Raw genomic sequence first — 17,393 nt, 5'->3', positions numbered from 1 at the left:
AGCGTGTGCTGCAGGCCGGGTGCTCAAAAGACACGTCCTGCCGTTCTCTTTGGACTATAGCGCGACTGCATGCCAGAATCCCCGAGAAAGGCAAGTTACCAGCTTCTGGCGCTCCTGGACCCTCTTCTTGCGTTCCTCCTCCGCCTTAGCCGCCGCCCTCGTCTCGTCACCGACTGGCCGGAGCTTTCGGAGGTTCTTGCGGCTCTTGTTGCCCGCCTCCTGGCTCTGGATTGCAAACATTGGCGTGCGGAGAGGCTCGACACTGGTCGCACAAACCGACTGTCGAAAAATTGCAGCGACCCTACCAGCTGTGTTTGTCAATTCCATCGTCACTCTGACAGGAAAGTACTGCTGTGCCTCTAAACATGCAGCGGCACCGCTAGTGACCGCGTCGTGTTTTAAAGGGACCTTTTTTCTGTTTTGAACAGTATAGATGATATGCTGAATGGTGAGACGCAAGCATAGTGAGAGGTGGCTCTAATGAGAAACTATTCCTGCTGTGTAATTTAAAACATAACATCCCTTTAACCTAAAGAGGTAAGGGGACTAGAAGGGAGAGGAAGGGAGGAGAGAACAATGGGGAGAGGAAGTGTAAGAAGTGTCACGTGACACGAGATGTTAGGTATTGTGAAGTTGGGTCATGCAATGTCGGTCGCTTTGCTAAGTTTAGCGAGAAAACTAACCCGATGCATAGGTCACACGATGTCAGCTTACGTGATGTCGATTCACCAGCTACGTTTAACGGAAAATGCACGAACGGAGAAATTTCACGGACTACGGAGTTTGATTAAAAGGCATCTCCTGCTTTGAGACAATTCCTGCACAGGAGTCGTATCAAAGTCGAACAAAGCAAACAATAGCTCTGGACCGGCCCTTAAGGACAAGTAAGTCCATTCCTTCTTCCCACCTTGTTCTATCATAAGGAACAAAGGGAGCTCACCGAGTTGATAATCTCAACGCTGTCGTCACTTTTCTCCTTGTCGTCTTCCGAGGAGGCGGCCACCTTGATGCGACGGCGCTTCTTCTTGTTTGCCTTGCCGGAATCCGGCGACGCAGACGCGTTTCTGCGACCGCGCTTGCCCTTCTTGGACGGCTTGAAGTCCGAGTCGTCTGAATCTCCGCTCGATCCTCTCGAAGAAGACGCCTGCTTCTTTTTCTTCTTGCGACGCGGCTGGATGTCCGAGTCGTCCGATTCGCTTGAGCTGCTCGAGCCGAGACTGCTGCTGGAGGTGACCTCGGGTTTCTTAGAGTCGGCGTGTTTGTCTTCGTCTTCGCTCGACGCCTCTACCCGCTTGCTTTTGGGTTTCCTGCACGGAAGATGCAGCGAACGAGTCTTCCACGCTGCCTTATTTACAAGACCATACAGGCTTAAAAGCTGAAATCTTACGCGGTACAGACTACAGATTGTTTCAGAATAGAGCTGTAGGCCGGTTGCCATTTTTAACATTTGCCGCGTGGCTCGCTCAACTTCCAAAGCCACAAATGGATGTGCTAAGCTGTAGATTTGTAGGGATGTGTTCTTTCCAGGTCGTTCGCTATGGCAAGAGAAGTCATTTACTGTACCGTATTTCGTGAACTGTAGTCCGCAGACTATACGTGTTTAAAGTTGAACTTTATGCGTTCGGGACTACAGACCATTCCAGAAAACAGGGGTTGCCCAGCCAGTTTTGAGATTGGAGGTAATTTTGGAGCAGAAAAAAACCTCGTCCTGGAGCTCCTTTGTAACAAGAAAATCACACTTTGAAGCAGCACATACATAAGCTTGGAGCAATTCGGTGAAGTTCCTTTTTAATGATACCGGCATGCATTCATGTGATCAGTACCTAAAGTTAGCAGTTTCACAGCCCTTTCAGGCTGTGAAGCTGTGCTATAAACTTAGTTATATTTGTGCTGTTTCCATTAGTACTATTGAACAAAAGTCAGCAGGAATCATGTAAGCATGTTTACTATCAAAATTAATTAGTCGGTGTAGAGTACCAATTTAAACTTCTAGAAAACAAGTGAGGGAAATTGGCACTACAGTTTTCTCACGCGACACAAAAATCCGCAATTTTAGGGCCTCATAACTTCTAAAGACAAAATGCGTTGCAACAAAAATTTGATTTACAATGACACTTCCTGACAGCCTATCACTGTGTAAACATTCAATGTCTGATTTGCTTCGTTTTTCCTCAGTCGTGATCACAATCAAGCTGCTTGAAAATCCAATTTAGTGAACAGGATATCAACACAAATATTCTAGTTCCCTAATGCACAGATGCTTTAACGAGTAGGACAATGATTCATAATAAAGCAGTCCCAAATGAGCATACTAATGAACTAAGAATTATGTGCGAGCTATGTGCGAGCAGATTCTACAAAATAGTGTCATTTCTCGACATGCGCACGCAGGAAAAAATTACTTTTACTCGTTATTCTTCAATATTGCGTCTTGAAATGCCACTGAAATGACTGAACTACACTGCTTTAGGACCTTCCAAAAAATTTGTCCAAAACAATGCCGCAGAGTGGGAAACCTGGATGGATTGTGATGGCAGAATCCCATTGAATTTCCACAGTTGCCAGATGAAATCTCCTCCAAAAATGAATTTGTTTGCAGATAAATGCTTTGGCTCATTAATGGACGAAGAGTGCGTTGGTGCGGGTCAGATTGAAGAAAAAATAAACAAGCAAGACGAAGACAACACATCTTTCAACTAACGACAGATATATAAAAAGTCCAAAAGCGAGCAGCCGATTAATCGGTTGCTCGCTCTTGGGATTCCTATATGTCTGTTGCCAGTTGAAAGATTGTGTCGTCTTCGTCTTACCCGTTTATTCCTTTTCCAATCTCACCTGAAGCTTTGGCTCGGCTTGGTGCAATTTTTCCTTTTGGGGGCCGCAAGGCACAGGCAAGCAGGAATTTATCAAAATGGCGCATATGGCACAACTGGACCACCCCCGAGAAAAATGCCGCATGCCGGTGCTACTTTAAGCGCTTGCACGAGTGGCGCCTGTTTTGTTCAAATTCCAAAACCATGAATGCTTGTGCTGGGCCGTGGATTTGTAAGGATGCTTTTCTTTCTAGATCATTTGTTGTGGCAAGAAGCGACGCACCTGGCGAATGACAGAGTGTGGTAATGATGGTTTATGTATGATACAAGCTTGTTCGTGAGCTAATAAAGCAGGCATTTGCCAAGGTGTGTGAGCATTTCTCGCGTGCGGACTAGGCGCCTGTTGCGGATTGATCAAACCAATCTATCACAGGCAGCAAAAAAGCGCAGTCATGCACTGCGCATAACTGGCTTAGTTGGCGACTGCAAACGCACAAAGCCAACGAGAGATGCAGCTTTGGCGCCGCTTGATTGGCTCCATCCATCGCAGCACTGGCTGCACTCGGACTTGAAGTGAAACGATTTAGAAACATTATGCACCGTTTCGCGTGAGATAATGAGCGCAGGGAGGCTCACCTTTTCCGGCTCTGTGGCGGCGGCTCCTTCTCCGAGCTGTCGTCCTTGCCGCCGGGAACTGGCTTCTGCAGGAGCTTCTCATACTTGAGCAGCTTCTTGCTCTTCTTCGTGGCGACCCTGATTTCGTCGCTGTCTTCTTCATCGCCGTCAGGAACAGCCTCCTCCTTCTCAGAAGCAGCCTCCTCCTTCTCAGAAGCAGCCTCCTCCTCCTCAGGACCAGCCTCCTCCTCCTCAGGACCAGCCTTCTCTTCCTCGCAGTCAGGAATGACGCCCTCTTTTTCCTTTGGCACCGCCTTCTTCTTTGGCACCGCCTTTTTCTTCTTTGGTTCTGCCTCGCCGTCTTCTGCACAGAGACGCACCATCTCAGCTAATGCTTGGCTTCTCCAATTGGATTCATAGAAAGCCAGGGGGTTCCCCTATGTACCCTCAAGGGTTCTGCAGTATGCCTTTGAGGGTTCTGCAGTATGCCTTCGAGGGTTCTGCAGTATGCCTTCGAGGGTTCTGCAGTATGCCTTCGAGGGTTCTGCAGTATGCCTTCGAGGGTTCTGCAGTGCCCTCAAGGGTTTCCCAGTATGCCTTCCAAAGCATACTGGGGAACCCTTGAAGCACATTTTGTTTAACAATATGCTTCCATCAATTCTTGCTTGTAACCCTTTAGAGTTTTGGTAGATTATAAAACCTACTAAGAAAATATCTCTTGCGGATCAAGTGATCACATTATGCACAGTGAAGAATGTTGCTCTGTACTAAAGAATGTTCTTCAATCATTTTCAGATCCTTGTGTACACGCAGTGCCCTAATTACGTAACCGCGAGTTCCTTCCAATGGATCCTATTGTTATGAATTCCGTGGGAATGAATTTAACCTGCCAACTGAAGCTTTCCTCTTGTCGTGCCATTGATGAAATGAACTCAAAGTATATAAAGAACACTGAAGTCTATTCACCTGTCTTCTTATTGCACAAAAACAGTCTATTCAGCGCTCCACGGTGCTGTATCATTGTAAGGTGGATCCTCTTCAGAAGTCCGGCAATATACAATCTCCCCTTAATTATAGCCCCATTTTGTTAACGAGCATTGCCTGTAAAATCTTAGAACATGTCATCCATTCAAAGCTGGCCTCATTTCGAGTCTAATTTATATTTTAGCCCATTTCAGCACGGTTTTCAGAGACATGAATTATTCCTGTGAAACTGATCTGCTCTTCTTTACTCATCACGTAGCCTCGGTCCTTGACCATGAAAAATTTTCAACTGCATCTTCCTCAACTTCCAAAAGCGTTGGACAAGGTACCACATCAATTACTCCTCCTTAAAATCAGTACCTTAAATATTGACCCTACCGTCATCAAATGGATTGATTGCTCTTTGACTAACCATACCCAGTTTGTAACTGCTAATGATTGTACCTCATCTCCTTGTCCCGTAAAGTCTGGCATCTCTCAGGGTTCCATTTTAGGCCCTTTGCTTTTTTTTTTTTTTTTTGAGACTATATATTAATGATTTTCCCGCTGGCATTCAGTCTTCTATCAAATTATTTTCTGATGACTATGCTCTATCTGTGAAATAATTAACCAATGTGATCATTCTCTTCTACAATCTGACCTCGACAATATCTCTATATGGTGTAATAAATGGTCAGCGACTCTTAACATTAGCAAATGTAAGAGCATGAAAACTTCCTGCTTTTCAAATCTAGCACAATTTATACACGGTGTGTGGTTTGAGCAGGACAGACTTTGTGCTCCCTGGTCTTTGTCGGCATGATCGAGCAAGTAGAAGAATTATTTTCCAGTCACTTTACTAACTTATTAATGTATCAATGAACTTTTACTGTAGATGTGACAAGCTAAAAAACTAAGACAGGGCAACTGGTATTGGCTCTCGATAGAAACAAAAAATCGTGCAAACAAAGACGGCGTGCCACAAAGAAACTGAGACTTCCTCAGGTCTTCGTCAAAAGACAAACGCTTGCGTTACCCTCTTTGCTGTCATCGCTGCTGCCCAGAAGTGCCTCTTCCAAAAGGGCCCGTTGAGAGGCTTCGTTCGCATTTTCCACAAGCTAAAAAACAAGAAAGTCAATTACTTTTAAGGAGACACCAAACTGTTGTACAACACTCGGTGAAGGTGCTTTTAAAATTTGGGGGCGTGACAAAACGGGAGATTAGCACTTTATCAAACAATGAACATTGCATGCTCAATAGTCAAGTCAAAACGTGTTTTTATTTTCAAACAAGTTGCGAGCTCATAAGGTATTTATCAAGCCAGGTGTCCCAAAGATCTCGAAGAAAACAGTGGAAGGGACCCCTTGATCATAAAAGGTTAAGTTAGTGATCAAAAGTTAGCCTAGCAGTTAATGTCAATCAAAGAAACAACAGTGTAAGTAAAGAAAACAAAGCTACACAAAGTAAAAAAGCAATCGCGGTACATACATGATAAGAACAAAGATGTAAAACCAGTTGAAAAGCAAAAAAAAAATAACATTAAAATATCAAAGTGCAAAATAAGGGGAAAATTAACAAGCTATGCAGAAACAAAACCTTTTGAGGAAAAATATATCGAGATTCACACACATACTACACAAAGGGAAGCAAAGGGTTGACAAATAGTACCTTGGACAAGGGAACTATTTTCGGCGCTGACTCCTCCCCCGTTTCCTCCTCTGAAGACAGTGAACTCAAATCTGAAGATAAAAGTAAATGGGCATGGTTAGGAAAGAGTTAACAAAGAACCTTCAAACAACAGCGAGGTAACAAGTCTCAATATGTGTGTACCAAACACGCATATAATGAAAACACCTCCGGGATCAAATTCAAACATGTCTACATGCAAGTGGCAAATTAGTATCAACCCAAAAATGATAATCTGAAAACTGTGATCCCTTAGATCTCATCACAAACACACCCAAACCAAATGTGGTTGATTTACGAAAGGAAACATGACGGTTTAGAAAATAAAACGGCTCAGTATACCCCCCAAGGATGAGATACACATGCTCTGCAACGAAGTATCAGAAACCTATTCTACAAATAATTGCTGAAATCGTTGCTCACATAGTCGTCAAAATGACACTTCATATTGCACCATTGCATTCCAAACATTGCGTGAACTTTTCTTTATTAAACTGCTTAGGAACTGCTACAATAATCTACAAATACCTTTCATAGACATCTGAAATCAGCTCGCTTAATTTTCTGATCTAACCGCATACTTTCCAGATGGGCCTACACTACCAACCGACGACTTTGGCTGTATTATTAATGCCTTTCAAATATATCTCTCTTACAGTAGACATAGGGATATAACACACTTGATATTTGCCATACAGAAGCTAATTTATCCCATCACATTTGTTTGGGTGCATTACCACCCGTCTGCACAACTGAAGTAGTTGTATAACAGATGCGTGCCACCTGCCTTGGTTACAAACTGAGACACAAACTTGGAAGTGCACAGGGTTCGCTCAGATGTTATCGCATTTAAAAAGGCCGTGCAACGACGCATATTTTTCACTTTACACAAGCTTACTGGCGCTAGTGGAACTGCGTGCTTGCACACAACACCATTGACCAAAAAGCCTTTGTCGTTGCATGATTTCAAGGATAAAAGCAGACATTTTCTTTCAATCTCTCCTTTGCAAAACTTGATGACGAAGTTGTGGGGATCGCGTTGTTGGAGTTGTCAACAATGCAGTCCCCAGGATTTTGTTATCAAGCTTCGAGATCCTTGCGGAGATATTTAAATGTGGCTCATGCAGTGGACAAGCACTGCGTAAGCATTTCACTTGGGCTCGTGACCAACCAATGCCTTGACATGCATTCAGGGAGTGGCTTGTGCCCAATCACAACGATAACGGGAAAAGCCAAACCTGAGAAGGTAAGGAACTTGGCACGTGTCCTGTGCTTTGGAAACCCCAGCACGCGTCTATGATAAACACGGCGATGTTACTGGTCCGAATCATTTCGGAGGAGCCAAAAGTGCATTTTGGAACAGCAAAAAGAACTTTTGAGGCATAGGCGCATATTTTCATTCACACCACACAAATACTGTGCTAAGATTCATCTGTTAGCACATTCAGCTACATGACAATGTGTCTTGGCCCTCCAACTTATGTAGAACTTTTTGATAGCATCAACTGCATGGCAGGTTTGATTACTTCAAACTTGGAACCAGCTGTTCACTTTCGCGTAGAAGCACTAGACACATATCAACAATATGCTGGTTGACGAAGGACAGTATGAGCTGCTACGAGTGGTTATTTTAGGTACAGTCAAAAGTACCATATTTTCCAGTGTATAAATTGCACACTGGTGGCATAGTCTGCTAGAAAACATTTGCGGTTAAAAGTTTTTGCTTAAATAGTCCACACCTGCTGCATAGTCTGCACTTATTGCGTAGCCCGAACGTAAAAATGATGATACGCAGCCCACCTCGAGAAATGCCTGCTGTATTAGCTTAAAAGAAGCTTGTACCATATATAAATCAACATTAATATACACCATTATTATTAAGATCCTTCACGTTTTGCCACAGTGAATGATCTAGAAAAAACAAACACCTGTACAGCCCGCTTCGGGTAAAATTGCTTCCATCCACTGGTGCAGCTGATTCGATTCCAATTTATCTTTTGACTGTGCCTATATAAAGATGATACAAGCGCATTGTTCGTAGCACGATCAGCTAACGGTATGACTAAATGCAATTCAAACTCCTGTCCACATATTGACACTTTGTATTATTTATACTTGTTGCCTCGAACCTATAGGGGTGAACTGGGTTCAAACTTTGTCAAACTTTTGTTCAGAAGTTCGAACTTTTGAACTCAGCAGGTTCAAAAATTGAAAGATTGTCAAATATCTTAAAGTATGAAGTTCAAATTTCATAGTGCAAGAAATCTGAAGTTTGAAAACAATTGAATTTCTCAGTTCCCAAAAATCCAAAAGTTTGAAAATTGTCGCATTTTTATGCTGCTCGTTTTTCAAAAATTTTTTTTTTGCAGCTGCCATTGCTTGGATAAAGAATATAACGCACATATTATGGGTTATAAATGTCAAAAAATAATTACAGGCTGTATTTACTGAATCTACAAAAATAGTTAACCTTTTAACTTTATGACCGTTGCCGCCGTACATGTACTGGAGTAGTCTTGATTACCCATTTGAAAGCGATCGCTTAAACGCAAAAGTGTGCGCACAGCGGGAGATGTTGCTTTTTGTTATGTCCTCGGTGATCCATAAACGTTATATTCACACTATGATCTGCTTTCCTGGGCTAGTAATAATTTTCAAATTAGATGCTCCACGAATGTAAAGCTCACTTTGCACACCAGCCACTCTGACGATAGTGCCGATGGGAGCACTGGCTCTTCCGATTCAAACTTCTGGCACATTTGGGAATTAAATTCAGAGACAAGTGCTCATCACCCGACAGAGAAGCTCTGTAAAATACCTCTGGCTAGGAATCTGCAGCCGCTGGATTGTCGCGGAAGCGGACGCGCCAACACGAAACCGAATGAAAGAAAGGTGACTACCTTTCACTTTCAATATTTCCTTTTGATGCTTCTAAACCTAAATGGCTTGTAAGCACTGTATGTGCTCCCACTAGTTAAGAAAAAATCTGTCAATTGACACTTTCTTTATACTAGTCTTTTGGGAACAAAACCTGACCACTGGGAATTGTGAAAAAAAAAAAAAACTTGACCCTCAAGGGTTAATGGGGGGCTGCACTTACCGCTGGCTTCGATGCCCTCAGCGTCGGCCTTCTTGGAGTTCTTAGCCACTGCCTTCGCCTCCCCTGGCTTTCTGGGCGTCCTGTCGCGCTTACGAGCTGGCTGCGGAAACCTGAGCAGTCCCGAAATGTCGTCTCCACTCTTCCTCCTTTTTTGCTCCGTCAATGTGTCCAAAGAAATATCGAGCTTCCGTAGCACGACGACCGGCTCCAGACTCAGCTTGGGGTCGTCAAGTCCCAGATCCTTCACATTTACTGGCGTTGGGGTAGAGGAGCGAGAGAGTGCCGGAGTCGGCGGATCCGCATCAGCTTCCTGCGCCTTCTTCTTGGGACTCCACTTTGTCCGCCGCTTCGTAGGAGTCTTCTTCTGGTTCCGCCGCGACCTCAGCGCCAGCGGCAGGTCGTCCTCACTGTCCTCGTCGCTGGAACCGTCCTCAGAGTACCGCAGGCTGCGTATTAGGGCCTGACGAGCCTTCTGGTTCTTGCTGAGCGGAGAACGCTTCTTGCGCTGCTCGTCATTCGTCTGTGCCGTCAACGGCTCGTTTTCTTCCGACGAGCTCTTGTTGCTTTCAGTCGGCAGGTCGCAAAAGTTGTCGCCCTTTGATGACGAAGCGCTGCTGTCCTTGTCAAGGTCACAAAGGTCCTGCGTCTTGGAACCGCCCACCTGCGAAGCCGATTCATCCACGGCGGCAGGATTCCAACTGGTGGATGCTTCGTCGTGGCTCGGACTGAGCTCGGCGACGACGGGAGTCGCCCGTGACCCAGACTCATCGGGTAAATCCTGCTCGACCAGGTCGGCTAGAAGCGACTGCGACTCCACCAGAGAGTCCTCGCAGTCTGCTCCGGCAACAGGCGGAAACTCGTCTCCGAGACTCAGCGCTTCGGGGAGGTCCAGCACTATTGTCGGAGTTTCGTCTGCTCCGGAAGGCTCCCCGCACTCTGTGTCCTTGCCGTCTCCGTCCTTTACCTTCAAAACATTCTTCGTCTTGTCCTTTCCTGCCTGTAAGTCTTCCTTCACTTCTTCCTCTCGGGCCTCCGCAGTGACGTCCAAAGTCTCGTCCACGATTTCAGACGCGTCAACTGCGGGTTCGGACACATCCTCGCCTCCTTGCCCGTCCTCTTCCATCTTGCCCTTCCCCTTGTCCTCCATCTTCTTGGAAGTCCTCTTCTTGTCCTTTCCTGCCTGTAAGTCTTCCTTCACTTCTTCCTTTCGGGCCTCCACAGTGACGTCCAAAGTCTCGTCCACGATTTCAGATGCGTCAACTGCGGGTTCGGACACATCCTCGCCTCCTTGCCCATCCTCTTCCATCTTGCCCTTTCCCTTGTCCTCCACCTTCTTGGAAGTCCTCTTCTTGTCCTTTCCTGCCTGTAAGTCTTCCTTCACTTCTTCCTTTCGGGCTTCCACAGTGACGTCCAAAGTCTCGTCCACGATTTCAGACGCGTCAACTGCGGGTTCGGACACATCCTCGCCTCCTTGCCCATCCTCTTCCATCTTACCCTTCCCCTTCTCCTCCACCTTCTTGGAAGTCCTCTTCTTGTCTGCTGTCGTCGTACGGTCTGTGCGCTGCAGTTGTTTCTTCCGCCGCTGGGAACGATCCACGCCTTCCGTTATCCTGGCCAGCTTCAGGGCATTGGCGTGCATCAGCTCGGCCGTCTTCACGAGGTCTTCGGGGCCAACGCCCTTCCCCTGTTTTGCTTTGTTGAACTCATCCAGTGTCCGCTGAATCTGCGACGTCATCTCCGCGATCATCTTCAGCTGCACCTCCTCGCTAACCTTGCCGCTGGGCGAGTCGGCCGAGGGAACCAGTTGGTTTGACGGCCGCTGTTGCTGCTTCTTGCTGAACTCTCGTATCATGTCGGCGTAGTTGACGAGGCCCTGGATCGGTGATGCGTCGCAGACGTAGCAGTTCCAGACGTCCAGGGACGTGATGCGGCCCAGTTCCTTACGGGAGAGGTTGCGTCGGATGCACGACTTGCAGAAGCTGCGGCTGCACGAGTCGCACACCACAAGGCTCCCACCCTCAGCACACCACCGGCAGTACTCGTCGGCACCGCTAGAGTCCTTCTGGAAGATGCCGTCTCCATACCTCTTGTAGCAGTTCTAGGAAATGCGAGTTTGCCACGGCAGCTGTCAGCACTGAACGCGTCAATCCCCGAATACCAAAGAGCTTGTCCAATAATCTGCTACAGAACACCTTGCAAATCTAATGAGAATGCATTTTTTTTTTCTATACTGACTTTTATCAGTCTTTCATCAAAATTCACAATAAGAGAGCAAGATGCTACGAAATAGGTGATGTACAGCGCTTAATTAAACTACTAAATGGATCATCGAAGCACGTGGCCTCACTAGAGTAATTGCATATGCTCCATGTTCCGTAACTTTGTATGTAGCCTTTGTAACATGCTGGAGACTGAGTCGCAGGGGTGTAGTGTGTTACTTTGGTTTGAGATGGATGGCTGGCTTTCGTTAGGAGTCCCCTTCGTAGTGGCCGCCCGGCGGGGCTGCGTGGCCGTGAACAGTTGGGGAACAGGGGAGTACCGGGAATTGGATATTGTGGACACAAGAGGTATCTAATGACTTCCACGTGCGTCTGCGGGGGTCGATTACTGGAATGTCTAGAGTCGGCAGCGGAGGGCTGCTTTGGTTTAGTGGCGCCAATTTGACTTGCGATTCGACTATGCTTGTCGAATCGCAGTCCTTCGGAGATGACAGTGCGTGTCTGGGGGAGAGAGTGAAAGAGAGGAAGACATGAGGGTAGCTATGCTGAGAGCGTGGGAGTTAAGAAGGGAAGTCGACTAAGAGACTTGAGAGGAGATGCATCGAGAGTGATGCAGGAGGATTGGGACGGAGTGAGAGCTGAGAAAGAGATCAGCATGAGTTGAGATTGAAGTACTATTGAGAGCGATGTGGAGGAATCGAGTGGCGAAAGTGCAGAGGTGTCACTTATAGAGTAAAACGGCAGAGGCCCTAGAGTTTTGAGAACGAGTGAACTTTGAATTATGTTGCAATTTTTGTGTATATACCTGTATATAAAACCAAGTTATTCAGTCCTAAAAGTCCACGATCCCAACATCACTTAAAGGGGCCCTCCAACAGTATTTGAGAGTCGACTTTTTTTTGCGGTTTCTACACGCTAGTGGTCCCGGAAACCCAGTGGACAACGGAAGAGTTTGAAAATATTAGCGCATCATATTTTAATTTGACAACTCGGAAACACCTCCTCCGACGGTGGCGCCGCGAGGTGCCGAATGCGCGCGCAAAACGGCGCTCCCTTTCACTCTACGTCACATTCTCTGGGTTTCGTGAATGGCGAGAGCCGTCCCAGGAATTTTGAAGCGAAATAAAGTATATCACACGTTAACCGTCATTATTTCTCGAACAAATCATTTTTACAGAGCTAATAAAGTTGCAAATTAAAGTTCAAAAAGAGCGAAAACAACGCCTTGTCGTTACGTCGCGGACGCCGCTGGGAGGCGCATGCGCGCCTCCCAGCGGCGTCCGCGACGTACCATCGCGAGCAGACAACAAGTGGTCCGTGCAGACAACGCGCATCGTATTTTCACTTGTGCGCCCCCGGTCCCGGTCAACTAAAAGCAGTAAGAGGAGCGAGGGGAACCCTTATTTTCTTTTAGTGCTGTGACAGACTTTTCACTGTTCGAGTGAAGTGCGGCGACAGGACCCAGCTTATATCGTGCCCAATGGGAACGCTTCCCAGTTTGTACCTCCTAGTCGCCGAGGCGGCTCCGGTGGCAGAGTTGCGGGAGACGAGTCTTCCGCGGCTGTCGAAGCGGATTGAGGCAGAGACGCGGCGCTTGCGTGGAGTGTCCACGTACGGCGCGACGCCCAGATCTGCCCTCAAAATCCGATAAGCCCGGTAAATTCATCGATGATGGCAACCCGATCCCAAAGCTACGATGGTTGCAACTAGGCCTAATGGCCGACGAGCCGACGGGCTATCAACCAAACTCGCGTCCAATTGGCCAACCGCTTTGCTCCAATCGCTAAACAGTTTCATTTTACGTCATGAAGCACAATGTTTTGCTTATTAAAAGTTGTTTTTTGCAAAATTTTATTTGCTACTAACTCGCAAAATATTGCGAATTTCTGTAATATTTTTTCTCCTGGGTGTTTCTGCTTTGATGGAGCTCCGTTTCAGCGCGAACTTCATACCTGTCAAAAAACTGTTGGTGGGCCCCTTTAAACCCAAAAGAAGAGACCCTTGGCTGGCAATCGGCGAAAGTGACGCGAGCACAAACCTTGAAGACAACGAGCGACTTCACGCTACGTGGCAATGAGACGATAAACTTTACACTCCGTTTCTGGAACATATACAATTACTCTAGCTTAGAGTAAATATATGGCTCTGAAATTTAGATACTCCAGACATTGCTATAGGAACTGTATGCTGTAAATGACTCAATTTTCACAAGGACATCATTCTCGCAAATTTCACGACCCGGTTAATATCTTGAACAATATATCCCGCGAATATTCTTTCCTATGGGAACAAATACATGGCATTCCACCATGAGCCTCAAAATTTTGTGCCCACCAAAGATTTCCCCCATAAACCACACTTCATCAAATTCACAAAATATTGAGCTCTTCTTGACAATAAAGCCTTTTACAGTATGCGCGAGGCCACGCGTTCTGCCAGTCCATTTCATTTCATTCAGCACGGTATGATAAAAAGCTACAGATGCAGATTATCTCTTACAAAAGATATCCAGCCATCAATTCTTGCATGTTGTAAAACATATTATATTACTTTCCAAGCCTTAAAGTCATCTTTTGGTACGCCATTATTGCACTTTCTAGACGACATTGTGATTTCTCAAAGATGACGCTTCCTATAGCCACCTTCCTGCTTGACTAGCGTGTTGCCTTAGTTAAAAGGGATGCCTCTTACCCTGCACAAAATGACCTTCAAGTGCTTGTGGATTAGAACCTTCTTAGGGTCGAAATGATTGACCTGTTCTCCACAGGCAGTGCACATCACTCGCAGGGTGGTGATGAGGTCGTCTGCACATACAGAGTCATCCCACTTTAAGGCATGCCGACACACTAAGCACATTGTGGTGAACAGTCACTACAATCAATGTAAATGTCTGACAAAAAACAATGATGAGTAGAACTAAAGAGTTTTGTGGAAATTAGGCAAGATACCCAATAAGAAGTTGATGCACCTCTTTTGACATACTTCTTGGTTGCGGCATCATAGCATAACTTGTTAGAGGGGCCATGAAACGATTCTTGAACTCTTTCCTTCTTCGCTTTCTCCCTGAACTCTCAAATCGTACAGCATACCCTACAGTTCAAGAAGAGAAAAAAGAGGAACTCCCCTCTTGCTTGGACGCTCGTCTGTGTGCCCGGACATCGCCATTCTCCCCCTAGAAGATTAGCCCGTCGCTCAAAATTCGGACGAAAGTTGCTTTTCTTACCCCGCTCACCCCTAAGCTGACAGTGCTGTCCAGTTTGAGTTCGGCAGTGGTGCAGGACGAACAAATGTCTAACCACAACTACCTCAGTTTGCAGAATTTCTGGGCCATCAAAACCAAGTGCTGCGCCAGTTTCGAGTCCTCCCTTGCTGACTCCCCATTTCACCGCCACGTGTTGCCATCAAGATCGGAGACCGCAGCACCACCAACGACCCCGACAAGCCCTAAGGCATACAGTGCCGGCCGATTTTCTATCAGTTCGGCGGTGGTGCAGGACAAACACACATCTAACCACAACTATTTCCGTTTGCAGGTGAGAATTTGAGGAAAGTCTTAAAAAGTTTCTAAAAACCTTTTTTTCTGAATGCACTGCTGCCAAACAGCAAATTTTGTGAAGTGTGTAAACTGTTCTTGAACCGTCCAGTTTGTGTCTCCGCATCTCAAAAGGAGTAAAGATCCAAAAGATTTCACCAAAGCTCTTGAAGACTTGACGGGAAATAAGAACCAAAACAAGAGGACTAAAGGAAAGCGTAAACTACCGCAGCAATTCATGCGATTACCTGAAAAAGGTCGCTGACGACATTAAGGAACTACGGAGGGAAGTACAAATACTGACAAAAAAAATGAAAGCCGCTTACAACTCCCTGTAACGCCGAATTAGAGCGCAGCTCTTAAGGAGGAGGAGGGAAGGGCACTGGGGGGGGGGGGGTTCAACTAACCAGGGGGGTCACGTGACCTTGGGGGTCACGTGACCCCCAAATATTGATGATGTCATCACTGACGACGTCATCAGTGACGATGACGATGCGGATACCGATGACGTCATTAGTGACGTCACTGATGACTTCACCAGTGATGATGACGATGACGATGCGAATGTCGGCTACGTCATCAGTGACGTCACTGATGACGTAATCAGTGATGATGACGATGACGATGCGGATGCCGGTGACGGCATCAGTGACGTCACTGATGACGTCATCAGTGATGATGTCGATGACGATGCGGATGTCGGTAACGTCATCAGTGATGATTACGATGACGATGCGGATGCCGGTGACGTCATCAGTGATGATGACGATGACGATGTGGATGCCGGTGACGACATCAGTGATGATGACGATGACGATGCGGATGCCAGTGACGTCATCAGTGATGATGACGATGACGATGCGGATGCCGGTGACGTCATCAGTGATGATGACGATGAAGATGTTGATGCCGGTGACGTCAGTGATGATGACGATGACGATGCGGATGCCGGTGACGTCATCAGTGATGATGACGGTGACGATGCGGGTGCCGGTGACGTCATCAGTGATGATGACGATGACGATGCGGATGCCAGTGACGACATCAGTGACGTCACTGATGACGTCATTAGTGATGATGACGATGCGGATGTCGGTAACGTCATCAGTGATGATGACGATGACGATGCCGGTGACGTCATCAGTGATGATGACGATGCGGATGCCGGTGACGTCATCAGTGATGATGACGATGACGATGCGGATGCCAGTGACGACATCAGTGACGTCACTGATGACGTCATCAGTGATGATGACGATGACGATGCGGATGTCGGTAACGTCATCAGTGATGATGACAATGACGATGCGGATGCCGGTGACGTCATCAGTGATGATGACGATGACGATGTGGATGCCGGTGACGTCATCGGTGACGACGACGTCATCGGGGGTCACGCGACATCGGCGGGGGTCACGTGACCTCGGGGGGGTCACGTGTCCCCCCACGAGGTCATGTGACCCCGGTGGGGGGCTCGCGCGGTGCATTATGGGAAATTTCCCATGATGCACCGCGCGGTTACGCCGACGCCGCTCAAGCCGGAAACGGGCCCCTAAGAGCTGCGCTCCAAAAATGAAAGCCATTCACAATTCCCTGTAACGCCGGTTAGAGCGCAGCTCTTGAGAAGGAGGATGGAAGCGTACTGAGGGATAGGTGAATCCTTGAGGTCACGTGACCTCAAGGGGGGGGGGGGGGGGTCACATGACCTAGGGGGAGGGGGGCATGCGACCTGGGGGGGTCACGCAACCTGGAAGTGGGGTCACGTGACCTGGGGGGTCACGTGGCCTGGGGGGGTCACGTGGCCTGGGGGGGGGTCACGTGGCCTTGGGGGGGGTCACGTGGCCTTGGGGGGGGTCAGTGGCCTTAGGGGGTCACTTGGCCTTAGGGGGGTCACGTGGCCTTAGGGGGGTCACGTGGCCTTAGGGGGGTCACGTGGCCTCAGGGGGTCGTGACCATGGGACCTCGCGGTTACGCCGACACCGCTCAAGCCAGAAACGGGCCCCTAAGACCTGCACTCTAAGAACAAAAATTTAGAAACTGAGAACTGCAAAGTAACTAGCAGGTTGGAAGAAATTGAACAATATCAAAGGGCAAATAACCTTGAAATCAAAGGAGCACCAGAAGTAGGTGATCCCATCCTCATTGTATAAAGCAGATTGGAGAGATTCTAGGCGAGCCTATAACCGAGGCGGACATTGACATCTGTCACAGGGTGCCTACACAAAAGCCAGCAGAAAAAAACATGGTATGCCTTGTACAATGAAGCAAGAGAAACTTGCTGATGCAAAAATGTAAAAAGAAGCGCATGACGGCTTCAGACTTCTATGCTGCTGGTGCGGCATCCCCCGTGTATGTGACTGACCACCTGACTCGACAAACGGAACCTGGGAGCAGCGATTGCTCGAAAATGTGTAGTAGGATGGAAATCTGTTTGGTTATCGGGAGGAAGGGTATACACACGAAAA

The 17,393-nt window shown here is 47.1% G+C and overlaps 1 protein-coding gene across 2 annotated transcripts in view; it reads right to left on the bottom strand.

Moving 5' to 3' along the window:
- Positions 1 to 17,393, bottom strand: part of LOC8034773 (transcriptional regulator ATRX) — a 65,177-nt gene that overhangs the window by 43,238 nt on the left and 4,546 nt on the right. For both annotated transcript variants that reach the window (XM_040216198.3, XM_042290010.1), the window contains exons 4-10: positions 14,088 to 14,200; positions 9,178 to 11,275; positions 6,060 to 6,130; positions 5,428 to 5,509; positions 3,450 to 3,792; positions 941 to 1,307; positions 100 to 225 (exon numbers count right to left, since the gene is read on the bottom strand). In XM_040216198.3, coding sequence (XP_040072132.2) covers positions 100 to 225; positions 941 to 1,307; positions 3,450 to 3,792; positions 5,428 to 5,509; positions 6,060 to 6,130; positions 9,178 to 11,275; positions 14,088 to 14,200 — 3,200 coding nt within the window. The remainder of the gene's footprint in view (positions 1 to 99; positions 226 to 940; positions 1,308 to 3,449; positions 3,793 to 5,427; positions 5,510 to 6,059; positions 6,131 to 9,177; positions 11,276 to 14,087; positions 14,201 to 17,393) is intronic.

This window comes from Ixodes scapularis, unplaced genomic scaffold (assembly GCF_016920785.2).
Source record: "Ixodes scapularis isolate PalLabHiFi unplaced genomic scaffold, ASM1692078v2 PGA_scaffold13__105_contigs__length_92229423, whole genome shotgun sequence".
NCBI classification, from domain to species: domain Eukaryota; kingdom Metazoa; phylum Arthropoda; class Arachnida; order Ixodida; family Ixodidae; genus Ixodes; species Ixodes scapularis.
Note: the sequence above shows the minus strand (reverse complement) of the source record. Positions and strands in the feature narration are given on the sequence as shown.